Source organism: Anser anser, assembly GCF_964211835.1.
Source record: "Anser anser genome assembly, chromosome: 5".
NCBI lineage: Eukaryota > Metazoa > Chordata > Aves > Anseriformes > Anatidae > Anser > Anser anser.
The window spans coordinates 11338746-11351411 of NC_139725.1; the positions used below are offsets into that span (position 1 = coordinate 11338746).

The 12666-nt window shown below is 39.0% G+C and overlaps 1 protein-coding gene and 1 long non-coding RNA gene across 12 annotated transcripts in view; one reads left to right on the top strand and one right to left on the bottom strand.

Annotated features, from left to right (window-relative positions):
- Positions 1–2984, top strand: part of LOC310900310 — a 184719-nt gene extending 181735 nt beyond the window's left edge. Inside the window, exon 4 of the long non-coding RNA XR_014585004.1 lies at positions 803–2984. This is a non-coding gene — a long non-coding RNA (uncharacterized lncRNA). The remainder of the gene's footprint in view (positions 1–802) is intronic.
- The window catches only part of ANO5 (anoctamin 5), a 55087-nt gene that overhangs the window by 27028 nt on the left and 15393 nt on the right, over positions 1–12666 (bottom strand). For 4 of the 11 annotated variants that reach the window (XM_083838060.1, XM_083838063.1, XM_083838058.1 and 1 more), the window contains 2 exons: positions 9542–9589; positions 2994–3107 (listed from right to left, as the gene is read on the bottom strand). In XM_083838060.1, the coding sequence (XP_083694186.1) occupies positions 2994–3107; positions 9542–9589 (162 nt within the window). Of the gene's footprint in view, positions 1–2993; positions 3108–9541; positions 9593–12666 lie in introns of all 11 variants that reach the window. The other 7 variants (XM_083838064.1, XM_083838062.1, XM_083838057.1 and 4 more) reach the window with 2 other exon arrangements.

Genomic DNA, 12666 nt, shown 5'->3' on the forward strand with positions numbered 1-12666 from the left:
CAGAGTCCCAGTGCTTTGTGTTTTTTTTTTTTGTTTTTCTTTTTTGTGAAGAAATGCACGTATGGGCAATAAAGATCATGCCTGGCACTACCTGAATAATTTCTTAGAAGTGTTTTTTAAAATTTATTTATTTTTCCATATCCTCATATATTTCATATACAGATAAAATACTATACTGCTGTCTCCTAGAGGCTTTAAGGAAAAATAAAACTTCTGTCTCACAAAAATGTAATCTTCATTTTTGTTTACAGAGACCTTGTGTTTAGGATTTATTCCTGTAGCTTATAGAAGGCAAATTCAAAACAGAGTTTAAGCTGGAGAGGTTCTGGGGAACATCAAAGAAGTTAATGCATTTGTTCTGCATGAAGCTAAGGGAGAAGATGAACAGACCGCCTCTTACATCTGTATCAGAGCCATGGGGAAGCACACAAAGAAGTTTTTCATGCCTCTCTTAGAAATGCAGAATAAAGCTGTTTCCTCGAGACAAGGAAACAAAACCCTTTGTCACAACTGTTATTCTCTTCTTGTAAACATTTCTATTCTTAGCTATTAGATTTTGCTGTATCATTGCACTACAGTAGAAGAAAAGCACGTTTCTTTCCAGCAACAACTGTACAACCATAAGTCCAGTATCTCAAGCAAATTCCAAAGGCTGCACTGCGTCAATATTTGGATTTTGTTCCAACAAATACAACAGCACAGTACTTCTGAGCTGACAAGTCTATATTAAGTTACTGGCATATTCATTGTATCAAGGCCTATGCTGAGCATAAATATAGAGTAAATGTCACTTTCTCTGCAGATTCCCAAGAACTACGTGAGAAGTGATGTGCCGTAACACTGACATCTCCACCCCTGCCCAGTCTGGGAGCACAGAGCTAACCTGCAGAGCCACAAAACCAAGGCCTTCTTCCATGGTGTTGTCAACTCTTGCTGGTAAGAGACATATACAGAATGAAATCTCACAGAACTTCATGTAGGTGTTCTACTCTCCTGCAAGACAGATGCTTCTTCCTAACTAAAAGCATTTTTACCTCCAAGAGGAACCACAGCGTTATCTTGGTTTTCCTACCCTCCACGTCAATCCTTCAGTAAATAATGACACCCAGGTACATGGTCTCTCGTCTGGCTAAGATCCCATTTTCCTTCCAACTTGAAATATTACCTAAATAGCCTCCATTTCTTCCCACGTGTTATTGGGGTATGACTAATGGAAAATATTTATTTTAAGAGTTGTTCTCACATATTTTGCATGAATATCTTTTTCCTCTCTCTACGCTGACTGGCCTCCTCTACCTTCTTTTTAAAATGCATTTTTGTTTATGGTAGAAAAAAAGATAGCTAGGATTACAGCCGGACAAAGCCCGATAAAGCAGCAGGGTGAGTTTGAAAAAGCATGCCTTTGTATAAACCTATGATGCCACAGCTATAATGTAACACTGGTCTCCCAAGCAAGTCTCCCAGCATGAGTAACCAAAGATGGCAACTGAGAGATGCCCAAGCAGGGAAAGGCATCAAACAGCTGATGGCACAGATTCTTGCTTTTTCATGGTAACAAGAGTAAGAGGCAGGGGCTGTGTTCTACACTAGATCATATTTGCATGCAAATATAGGCAGCCTAAGTCTTTAACGAAAGCAGTATTTCTTTCATAAAGGAAGCAGTAAGCATTTATTTATTTATTTTTTTACCAGCCCGATCTTGCAGGTTTTGTTCAAAGGAAATTATCATTTTTAATTATGAAACACTTTAATACAACAAGATGTAGATGAAAAACATTCTTTACTTCACAGACCTCCAGTTTTGTTTGTGATTCTGTCCTAAGCTTTACTATGATTTTTTTTTCTTCAGGAAGCCCTATCTTTCAGAATAATGCAATTATGTGAGAATGGCTTTTTGGTCGTGGTTTGTTTCCCTCCCCCTTTCTTTTCAAGAGCAAACTTTGGAAATACCTATTAGAGAGAGCAGTGTGCAAACATAACCTCTACTGGCTCAGAAAAACAGCATCAAATAACTAGGAAACAAACTAATTAAAAACCCTGCATTATTTTTAATGTTATGCTGTATGTAAGTTTATTATTTGTCCTGACTGCATCTTTTAGTACTGGATTTTTAAGTAGCTTGAATTCAAGTATTGCTCAAATGTCAGTGAGAGCAAGGAACCAACATGTCATTTATTGATTCCGTCCACCCTCTTGTTACCATTCAGGTAACTGGGTCTTGCTGACAAGTTCAAGGATGATCACTAATTGGAACTTTAGAGGGGAGCCCAAACTTGCTTGTTACATAGGAGGAGGTGGTTATGCTGTGCTTTGTTCCACAGGAGGTCTCTTGTCAAAGACACTTTAAATATTTTACTAGAACAACAAGGATATATGTAGAGAGCAAATCAAACACAGGCAAAAGCTCAGAGAGGAGATGCTGCACTTGTTTTACTCAGAGTAACAACAAAAAAAGTTTTCAAGTATTAAAAGGAAAATTACATGGATATTTGCATGGATCTAGTTCTCTTCTAACTGAAGGCAAGGGTGAATAATCAACACACAGCCCATTTGTATAAAATATATAAACAATGTTATCGTTACTTCTCATTTGGATAATGCTTTGTTTATTTAGAAGACACTTCCCTTCATTTAACACTGTTTACAGATACAGTTTCACCAAAGCCTCAGTTTTTATTAGACTGTTAATTCAAGAAAGCAAAATCATTTGCATTACTTGGCATTAAGCTGATTCTATGATATACTGAGCAGCCTTAATCAATGGTGAGTGATCAATTCAGGAAATAAAGCCTCCGAAAATCTAGTAAAATTGAGTCTCAAAGCACAACACCAAGTTGCACATATTTCTGTACACAGAACAGCTTTTTAGGCTTCTGTAAAGTGTTTTTACAAAGTTCAATTCCAGCTGAGTGTACTGATGTGAAAGCCTTCGCAATTTGATACTCAGGTTAGGATAGATAAGAATCAGGAACAACTCAGAAAAGCGAACTTACCAGCTTTTTTTCCCATTCTTTATTAAGATCATCCACATAGGAGAGAACAAAATCAATTCTCCTGACTCCATCCCTGAAGAAAATTGAATCTTTGCTTTGATGTCTTTTATCAATCTGTGGAAGATACAGGCATATAATTAAAAATCAAGTATTGCTTTTGCTCTAAAATAACAGAAGACAATGTAGTTTACTCTAATTGTCTCAATTTTTCCGTTTCTTCATAGCTCAAGGTACACTCGGGCAAGTTTTAACAAGGGCTATATGCAGCTAAAATTATTTCCGAATTAACTGCCTATATCCACAAACACTACATGTAAATAACTGGTTTGAAGAATAAATAATATATATGTTAGTGTAGCAACGCCTGTGAACTGCTATCGTTTATTCTTTCACAGTTCTTAGAATGTGTCACAAATGATCAACACAAGTGATTTCTTCTGCTGTTAGTAGGAACGCCACTCTACACCAAAGCAATCTAGGGCACAGTTCATCAACTTGAAGCAGGTGGCAAGAAGTAAGCTCCATGCATTTTCTTCTACATAAGAAAATTCAAAAAGTCAACCGCCACAGAGAAATATGTCCCAGCAAGGATCACATACAAAATGAGCACATAAACAATACAGGGGTTACATTTCAAAACTGAGGAAAAAAATAACAAAATGCATCAATGCAACAGGAAAATTAATATTCTAACAGATCAATTAAACTTCATGTTTTCATCCATATCGGCATGCCAGAATATTGGTTTAATACGATGATCTTTTCTGGTGAGTAAGCTACAACAATTAATATTAAGCAAATAAAGACTACCGTCTCACTCTGCTAAAAAAGTTAATATTAGGTAATATTGTTTATTATTTTATTCGTATTTAGCTCTAGAAAATTGTTTAAAAGATTAGAAGCTCATATAGCAAAGTGCTCGCTCTAGAAGTTAGAACCCTGGACTAAATTTGACTTCATGCTAAGGAAGCTTTGGTTTTTGGTTGTTAGATCACATCCATCAACAAATTGACATTTAGTAATAAAGGACCAAATTGGGTTTTCATTTTATTCAAGTAGGAACCAAAAAGAGTAATTCAGGGAGATATGTCTCTGTCTGTTCCCTCTTAAACCATATCAAGATGCATGTGAAAAAGTTCTCTGAAAAAGCACAAAATATTTGCGACCGTGAACTCCCAGTTAACAGAAGACATCACACAGTGAAGCATGTTATTACTGCAGCCATCCAAGCCACTTGCAATATCATTCATCACTGTTTTACCCTGAGACGTCGCTTCAGGAACAGATTATATCTCCTTCCACTCTGCTGGAATAACCAACAAGTAGTTAGTAAGCACACCGCTCCTCTCCAAGACCCCAAGTGGAACTGCTTCCAGCAGTACCCCCTGCCTCAAGTTAGAGAGAAGTCTGTGGCCTTAAGCAAGCCAGAAGAAGCCTCCAGGTACTAGAAAAAGCAAAACCACCCACAAACAGGATGGCCGTGTTTTTGTTTTTGTTTTGGTTTTTGGTTTTTTATTTTTATTAAAGGGAGAACTGTGCTGGCATTCATTTTGAAAATAATCTCAGGTATTTCAAAGTAATAACTCTGAAAATGCTAATTGCCATTATTTGGACATTTAAGCATATTTTAAGAGACCAGTAAGAAAGTTTCTTTGAATGTAATGCAAAGGTAAAAGCTCCAGCTAATGAATGGAGCATGCATGTTGCTATTATAACAATGCATTTGGAAGCAAAAATGCATTCTGGAGAATTCCCGTATTTCTGAAGCTATACCAGTCTGTTGGGAGCTACGAAGCTGCAAGTCAGAGTAACACAGACAGCTAAAATAAATTATTTCCTGAAAAAGCTGCAATCCTCTGCTTTCTCTCTATAGCAATTCTTCTGTTGTTTTTTGTTTGCTTCTCTTTTTTTTTTTCCTTGAGAAATATTTACAGCAGACCAATTAAGACAGACTACTTCCTAAGAACTGAAATCAGGACAGCTACCTCTGAAAATGCTTTTGCTTCCAAATGCAGTATACAATCATGCAAGACTAAGATGCCCACAAAAATCATGGAATCCAGTAAAAGAAAAGGAACAGCATTTTCTGTTGTGTGCTTACAGTTTCGTCTGTAAAAAATAAGTGACTATAACTTGCAGCTGTTTAGATTAACCTGATTAGTACATAAAGCCACACTGAAACCTAAACAGTATTACCAGTACTTCTACTATTCAACATTGCAGATAACTGAACCCTAAACTGCATTCTAGCGATGTATAATATTGGGGATCATCATAAAAATCAGGCTACCACAACCACCCATGTATAAAGGCAGAGGGATGCTCACACAGACTTTGTCCTAGTGAACAACAAAGCCATATATGCAAATAAAATAAAATCAATAATAATAATATGCTTCAAAAAAGCTCCTGCCAAATAAATGTCTCAATTATTTGGGGAGTATAGTTAAAATTAGATCATTTCAAAAAACTGGAGTTATATTTTATCTTTAGTGTTTTCAAAGGTTGCTTGTTTTCCAAGATGTATCAGAGCCCAGCTCAGTCATTACGGGTCCAACTAGCATTTCAGAAGGTGCAGTAGTCAGCTTTGGATCTGCTTTGAGAACGACAACTAAGCAGTTCTCCTTCTGCACATAGAATTATTCATCATGGATAATGACAAGCCTACCTATTAAGCCCATAAATTATTCCTTTCCATTTTGCTACATTTGGATTTCACAAGGAAAAAAAGATCAGTCTTATATGCTCATGCTATGCTGGGCATAAATGTGCACTTACAGGGCTGAAGTACCTGAAATGCTGATAATTTGCATTGGTTGTATTTGTGAATCCTAAAACATTATGGATGACTACATTTCACTTCTGAACAGCTCTTTTCAGAGCTGTGTTCAAACTAAGTCGTCCTGGGCAACCTACAGTTATTAAGTTATCCCTCATCACAGCAGATAGTCTGTGATGTGCATCTTCTGTAATACCAGTAACCAAATGAACGGTTCTCAGCGCAATACAGATAGCAAGCAGAAGCTTCTGAATAATTGAATAATACCCAATGAGGAATTACAGCAAAAAAATGGAGCTCGTCTCCTCTCAGAGGCATATGGTGAAAACACAAGAGGCAACAGCCACAAGTTGCAACAAGGAAAATTCCTACTGGATTTGAGGGAGTGGCTGAGCAGGAACAAGTACAACAGGTTGCCCAAAGAGACCGCGTCATCTCCATCCTCAGCGACAGCATACCGTGACCAAGCAAGGCCCCACCTGAGCAACCCAATCCAAGTTTCAAGGCCTCACCTTGAGTGGGAGGTTGGCCAAGGAGACCTCCAGAGCTCCCTTCCAGCCTAAATCGTTGACTCTAGAAAGCATCACTGCCAGTGTCTGGCATTTACCAGGGCTTCCAGAAAATGAATAAAACTATCAGTCACAAAGCAGATTTATATGAAATACTCATTTTCCCTTAGGAACTTTTCAGTTTTAATAGTCCAATAATCTCTGTAAGAGCTAAGTGTCTTCAAAGCATCTGGACAGATCAACGAATTGAACACTGTAACAGTCTAGCATAAAGAGCTAATTTTTCTTTTCACCTAACTATGTAAGTGCAAATTAACTGGATACGTGTGGGATTACATTAATATTAATAGCTGATCCCAGAATTGTTAACTTCCGTCTGGACATCTCCCCAAGGTTGGTGCGTTGGACCATGTTTAACCAACCACCCACCCACATAACCGGACTGCAGTCCTGGCGTTAGGCAAACTGCAGCCCCGCAGCAGGAACTCCTGACTCAGACAGGACAGGTTGCCGGAGAGACTACAACATCAGCAGGGAAACAAATAAAGCACAGCTTAAGGCAAAAATATCACATTGACTTCTGCCCAAACGGATTTGGGTAGAGTGCATAAATGCCAGCTGGTGGTCATGCTCTGAACTCAAATCCATTAAAACTTCTGCACGTATTAAATACTGTCCAAACATTTCATGAATAAGCCTTGGCCACCTCCCTCCCACAGGTGGTTCAGATACGCTTCTGCAGGTCCAAAGCAAACAAGGCAGCCACCACTAACAGCAGAGAGGAAAGCAAGCTGCTGGCTGTGGCATCAGCCACTGAAACCCTAACAGAAAGTGCTTCAGAGAAATAACTTGGGATTGAAATTGAGTGAGAGACTGTAGTAAATATTTCCTTAGCCTTACTCACCCACCCAAACACACAAGTACCTGACCTTGGTTAATACAGTCATCTTTCCTTCAATACTCTCATGTTTTATAGTAGCTGGAAAAGCAAATGTATTTTTCAGGTGCCATTATACCAGGCATGAATGATTTCATCCCTCGTATTTACACAGGATTCAGAAGGATTTCTATGTCTGGTCATCCACATAACAAGAAATGTATGTCGTTACACACTGCTAGGCTTACTCTCCGCTTTTATGGAGTTTCCTCTAAATATGCTCCACTACTAAATATCCCAGCCCTCTCCATATCTGTACTTAAAAGATGGAGGAACTCTGCTTAGAGCAATGCTGTTCAGATTAACCTGTCAGAAAACTGCAGCTTTCTTAGGGGCCTACGCTGAGAAATGCACCTCCCAAACAACCTCCAGCTTCCTATTTCGTAAAGGTCAAGCCCTGCAGCATTGGGGCTGGAGGTTCAGGGGTCAGCTTCTTTCATCACCTTCTGCTTTTTGTATCTTAGAGTAGAAAGATCGTTTAGAGCAGTCATTTCAGCAATAAAGTGCTACCAGCACTAATCCAAGACATGCAGCACAATGAACTACCTCTAGCTATGAGTAATGGGCATTCTAAGCAATCATGTCAATAATATCCCCATCAGCATATCTAGCAGTTGTATAACTATACTCCTTTATGAGAGAAGAAAGCTTCCTGAGATCACAAGGAAAACGAAAACAAGCAATATTTTGCTTGCTTACAAGCTTCAGTTTACAAAGCAAATGTATATTTAACCTCAGATAATCATGCACCCAATCAGTTTTTATTGCAGACATCGTAACAAACCAGTATGACTACATTATAAAGCAATGAGGCAATTCATAAATTAACAACCCACTGCGGGAAAAAAAATCCAGAATACTGAAAAAAAATCACAAAAACGTAAGGAAATGAAATGTGAACCAAAATACAAGAAAAAAACTCTAGACCTGGAAGGGCAAGCAACATTCGGTGGCTTAAAAACAAAATTAACACGCTCATTCCTACTGCAAGCTGAATATTCGTATACCCCAGCCCTTTCCATGGCAGCAAACATGCTGACAGCTCCAGAAGAAACATCCTGCTGTGCCAAACATACCTGTTCGATGGAAGTTGAAGAGCAAAAAAGCTCCTGTAAAAGCGTTTACACAACATTTGCATATACACAGGCACTCTAGTGAAAATCAAAAAAGCAAACTCCTCTGCGGTTCCTGCACAGTGAACTCAGCTGCTGTCAGACCAGAGAGGCACTCGGCATGACGTTCTCTTCCATCTTCTTTCTTGGAGAAATCCAGGTAGCTGCAGCGCTCACCGCTTCCAAGGAGCGCGTTAACAACACACTCAGCACCATTTCCAGTTATGCTTGGTGCAAGCTACACAGTTGCATTCAAAACCATAACCTTTGCCACCAAAAGAAACAAGAAAAGCCCCACCTACTTCAGGGAGCTATTTTTGCACCTTTAGCACACTTGTCTTTCAATTTTGAGCTACAATAAAACCTGAAGGCTCGAAAACATGCATTTCAAAGAAGTTTAAGACACCCAAGATGTTTACACTGAAATCTGAATATGCAGTAAAAGCCTTTCTGGACAAAAGAACAAATTAAACGAGAATAGAACAAAGAAAAATAAAAAGGATGCCAAGAGAGCATGTGTTAATGTAAGACACCAGAACCCCATGTAAGCAAGCAATCTGAATACACCTCAGCATGTACTTCTCCAGTTATGTTAAATGAGTGAATAGTTTTTTCTCCATAAAATAATGGAGATTTCAAGTCTTCTGACATATTTTATAATTACCACAATTATAATATCTGAAAAATTCAGTAAAAGGATATTTTGGGCCTTTCCTTATTATTTTTACTACAATAAGAAAAATATGCAACATTTCAAATGATGCCAGGATTGGTTAAAACACATTCAGGTATCATGCTGACTCAAAGCCCTGCAGATTATCATCATAAAAAGGGATCTCCCATTTGTTAGTCACACCGTAGCCGGAACACCCTATATCCCATGAACCCAAAACAACAGTCAAAAAAAGCAAACTTTCCAGTTTTCTCCACCAATAATTAACTTTTCAATTTTGTCTCTTATTCACCATTTGAACCCTTTCAATTACCTTGAATTTCTCAATTAAGCCATCACATTATATGCTCATGGAGCCATTGCCTAGGAATAGACTCAAAAGCCCCATTCATTTTCATATGCTAGGAAAGCAATTGTTTTTCAAAGGATGGCTTCCCAGAAACTGGAAAATTTTTTAGTGAGGGACTTCTTGGCATATGGTAATAGAAGACGCCACACAAATTCATGCAAGGAAGCATGAATGTTTCTTACTGCTTACCACTTGATGATCAGGGATGAGTAAAGTAGTCTCAGTGCTGCTTAGACCCTGCTGCCAGTGGCATCACGGGAAAAACATAACGTTGTTAGCAATGATGCAAAGGATGCTTTAAAATAAAAGGCTATTTCAGGAAAAACTGTGTAGCTTCGGGTTTAAGTTGCTGCAAAGCTATTCTGTGTGACAGCTGGATTTTCAGTCCAGTTGTCAAAGTTTAGGCAGATCTCTACTTCCTCAGATCAACTGGACCACTAGCCTACTGCCATTGACTTTTACATGGCCAGTATTGATTTTAAAACATTAAGAATTACTTTTAATAAAAGCTATACAGTATTCCTCATCATGTCCATCATAAAAATTCAAGTCCATAAACAATCGGGCACAGATCGCAGTTCACAAACTGATAAAGAACAACTTCTAGCAATACTTCTTATTTGAACATCAGGCAAAATGTACACAACAGACTTCTGCAATTGCATTCAGAACAAATATGATGCCTACTTATTTTTTCAACACAAACTATACACCATGCACACACTGAACAAAAATGGATACAAGTAGACAAATAATGAATCTCATAGTGTAGACAAGGCAAATATGTATCAGTAACTGTATTGGTTATCCCTAGTGAGACTTGCGAGGACTTCCAGCTTCCTTTTGATACGCAGCCAAGCGAGGCCCCCCCCGACTTGCACTGCACCAGACCCGTGTGTTCCCTTTTTCCCTGCCCGGGGGCTTGCAGGGTGCTGCCACATCCCCTGGCCACACTCCACACGTGCGTTGGGTGATGGGACCGCCAGCACCACAGAGGACTTGACAAAGCAATTATCCTACAAAGACATGGCCACGAGCTATCTGCGCTCCTGGCCCACGGTTATATGAATGCTTAAGCAAGGGATTTTGAGATCAGGCTTCACTACTGGAAAGAATAATGGTTTGCAGTGTCTGATTCTGTTAGTAAGTTCTCACACTGATCTCTTGATTTGCTTCTGAAAAAAAATCACAACAGACCGGCGTAGATGGTGCAAAGGAAAGAAGGACTGTGTTGTGAAAGTGAGAGACTCTCTGAGACTCCCGACCCGCCCCTGTCCAAGCCAGCACCCATCCTTCAGCTTTTCTTCCACCTCTCCTTCCTGCGCACCCTCCACTCACAGCTTCCCACCTTGTGTGTGATTAGATGCAGGCGCAGGCTTTAGCCACCCACTGGCCCTAAGCTGCCCACACTGCTTTACTCAAGGATAAATCTTGGTGAACTGAAATGCCAAAATAGAGCTGGAAGAGTCTAGCTAAAAACCCTCTGTATGTTCCTATGCGTTTTGTCAACTGCTTTTCTGTTTAACCAGGGAACTACTCCCGCTGTCAGTACAATTGTCTGAAATGAATTAACTCGAGTCATGGGGGTTAAGTGTTTCAAAATTGCTGACAGTCAGCATACCTTTTCTTACACATTCAGACTGGTGTAGAGAGACCACTTTTCTGTTATATGCCAAAGTTTATGTACTGTACAACAGGGCTTCTACCGTGATAAAACATAGCCCTCAGAACGGGAGCTAAGCAGTGCTTTCAGAAACACTCAAATAGTCCAGCTTCGTTCAGATGAAAGCCAGTAAGTAAAACACTTTGGCACTAGTGGTAGCAGTGTTCAGCTGGTCCTTCATACTTTGCAATCCTCTCTCAGAAGGCTTTAGCATATTCTCTCTCAGATATTCCTCTGAATATGTTTTGTAGTTACACCTGAAAGAAGCCTTTTCATATGTCCAACTAGACTTGGAAACCGATTTGGTCTGTTTCCACAATATTAATAATAGTGCTTCTTTTTTCTTTCTACTCAAAAATCCACTGGTCTGCATTGAAAACTGAACAAGAATGACAGTAATGTACATTATGATGGTGGGATTTTTCCAGAAAAAAATCAACTCATTTGGAATCAGCTAGAGAAGGTACAGTAGCACCTGCTGCTCTCAAAAAAAAAAAAAAAAATCCATGCGTCATACCGCTAATCTTGGTAAAATACATCCCTTTAACACATTTGATGGAGTTATGCCAATTTACTTCTGCTAACAACCTGGTTTGAATAACAGCTGCTTGTTCTCAGGTCTTCTCATGATCAACTTACAATATGGAAAATACTGAGTAACAGAATTTTTAGTGAGCATTTTGTTGGTGTGAAATTAACAGAAAAGGTGAAAAATTAATATATAGCTGTGAAAAAAGAATTTCTAACTTCTTACAGCCAGACTGGGGCACAGCCCTACAGCTTCACGCAAAGCAGCACAACCAACTGCGAGGGTGAGGAACTCGGGGTCCACGTGCATACACTGCACATATTTTAAGTGACTTTACACTAGGGAGTTGGAACAGCAGACAAATAATCCTTAGTAAATGCCTCTTACAGATGTCAATAAACTACAAACTATCTTCTGATTCAATCTCCCACATAACATGCTATTAAACAGAATTGTCCCATAGTATACTCTTTCTCTCTCTGCATAAACTACAGAAGAAAAACAGATTCTCAGTTTTTATTTCATTCATTTTCCAATTTGCCTGAAAGGACTATCAGAGGCATTTATTTCTTGGAACAGGAACTCTATAAAGACTAATTCAGTAAATTCTACTTCGAGATTCAATTAGGACAGTCATCTATCCCTAACAGGAGTGGTTGTCTGAATTACTGATTTCACAATGACATAATTGGAAGCAGTCTCCTTTGCAGTGCCTACACAAAAACATCCCTATCTTGTCCCTTTTTTCCCCTCTGCAGTCTGCTGAAATCTCCTTGCCTCCCGTCATGACCAAGCATCTAGAAATGATTCATGCTGTGAAGCTTCTAATATGGAAGACTGTTGAACTTTAAGTGCTCCTGCTTCTTTTGGCCTCGTGGGAGATTGAGCAAAGGAGAAAAATGAGACTCAAGAAGCAGATGAGGAAAAAAAACAACCATGCAGTAAAATTCGGAAAGCAGATTAAAGCACAAATGCAAAGTTATGGGGAAGGACCAAAAGCATTGCTGGCTGGAGACATGACTGCTTTTTGAATCCTAAACTTCATCTGACTTTTCCATATGCATTGGCAGGTTTCACGACAGACTGTTTTTCCTCTTTTTAAATTTTACTTGCATAATTCCT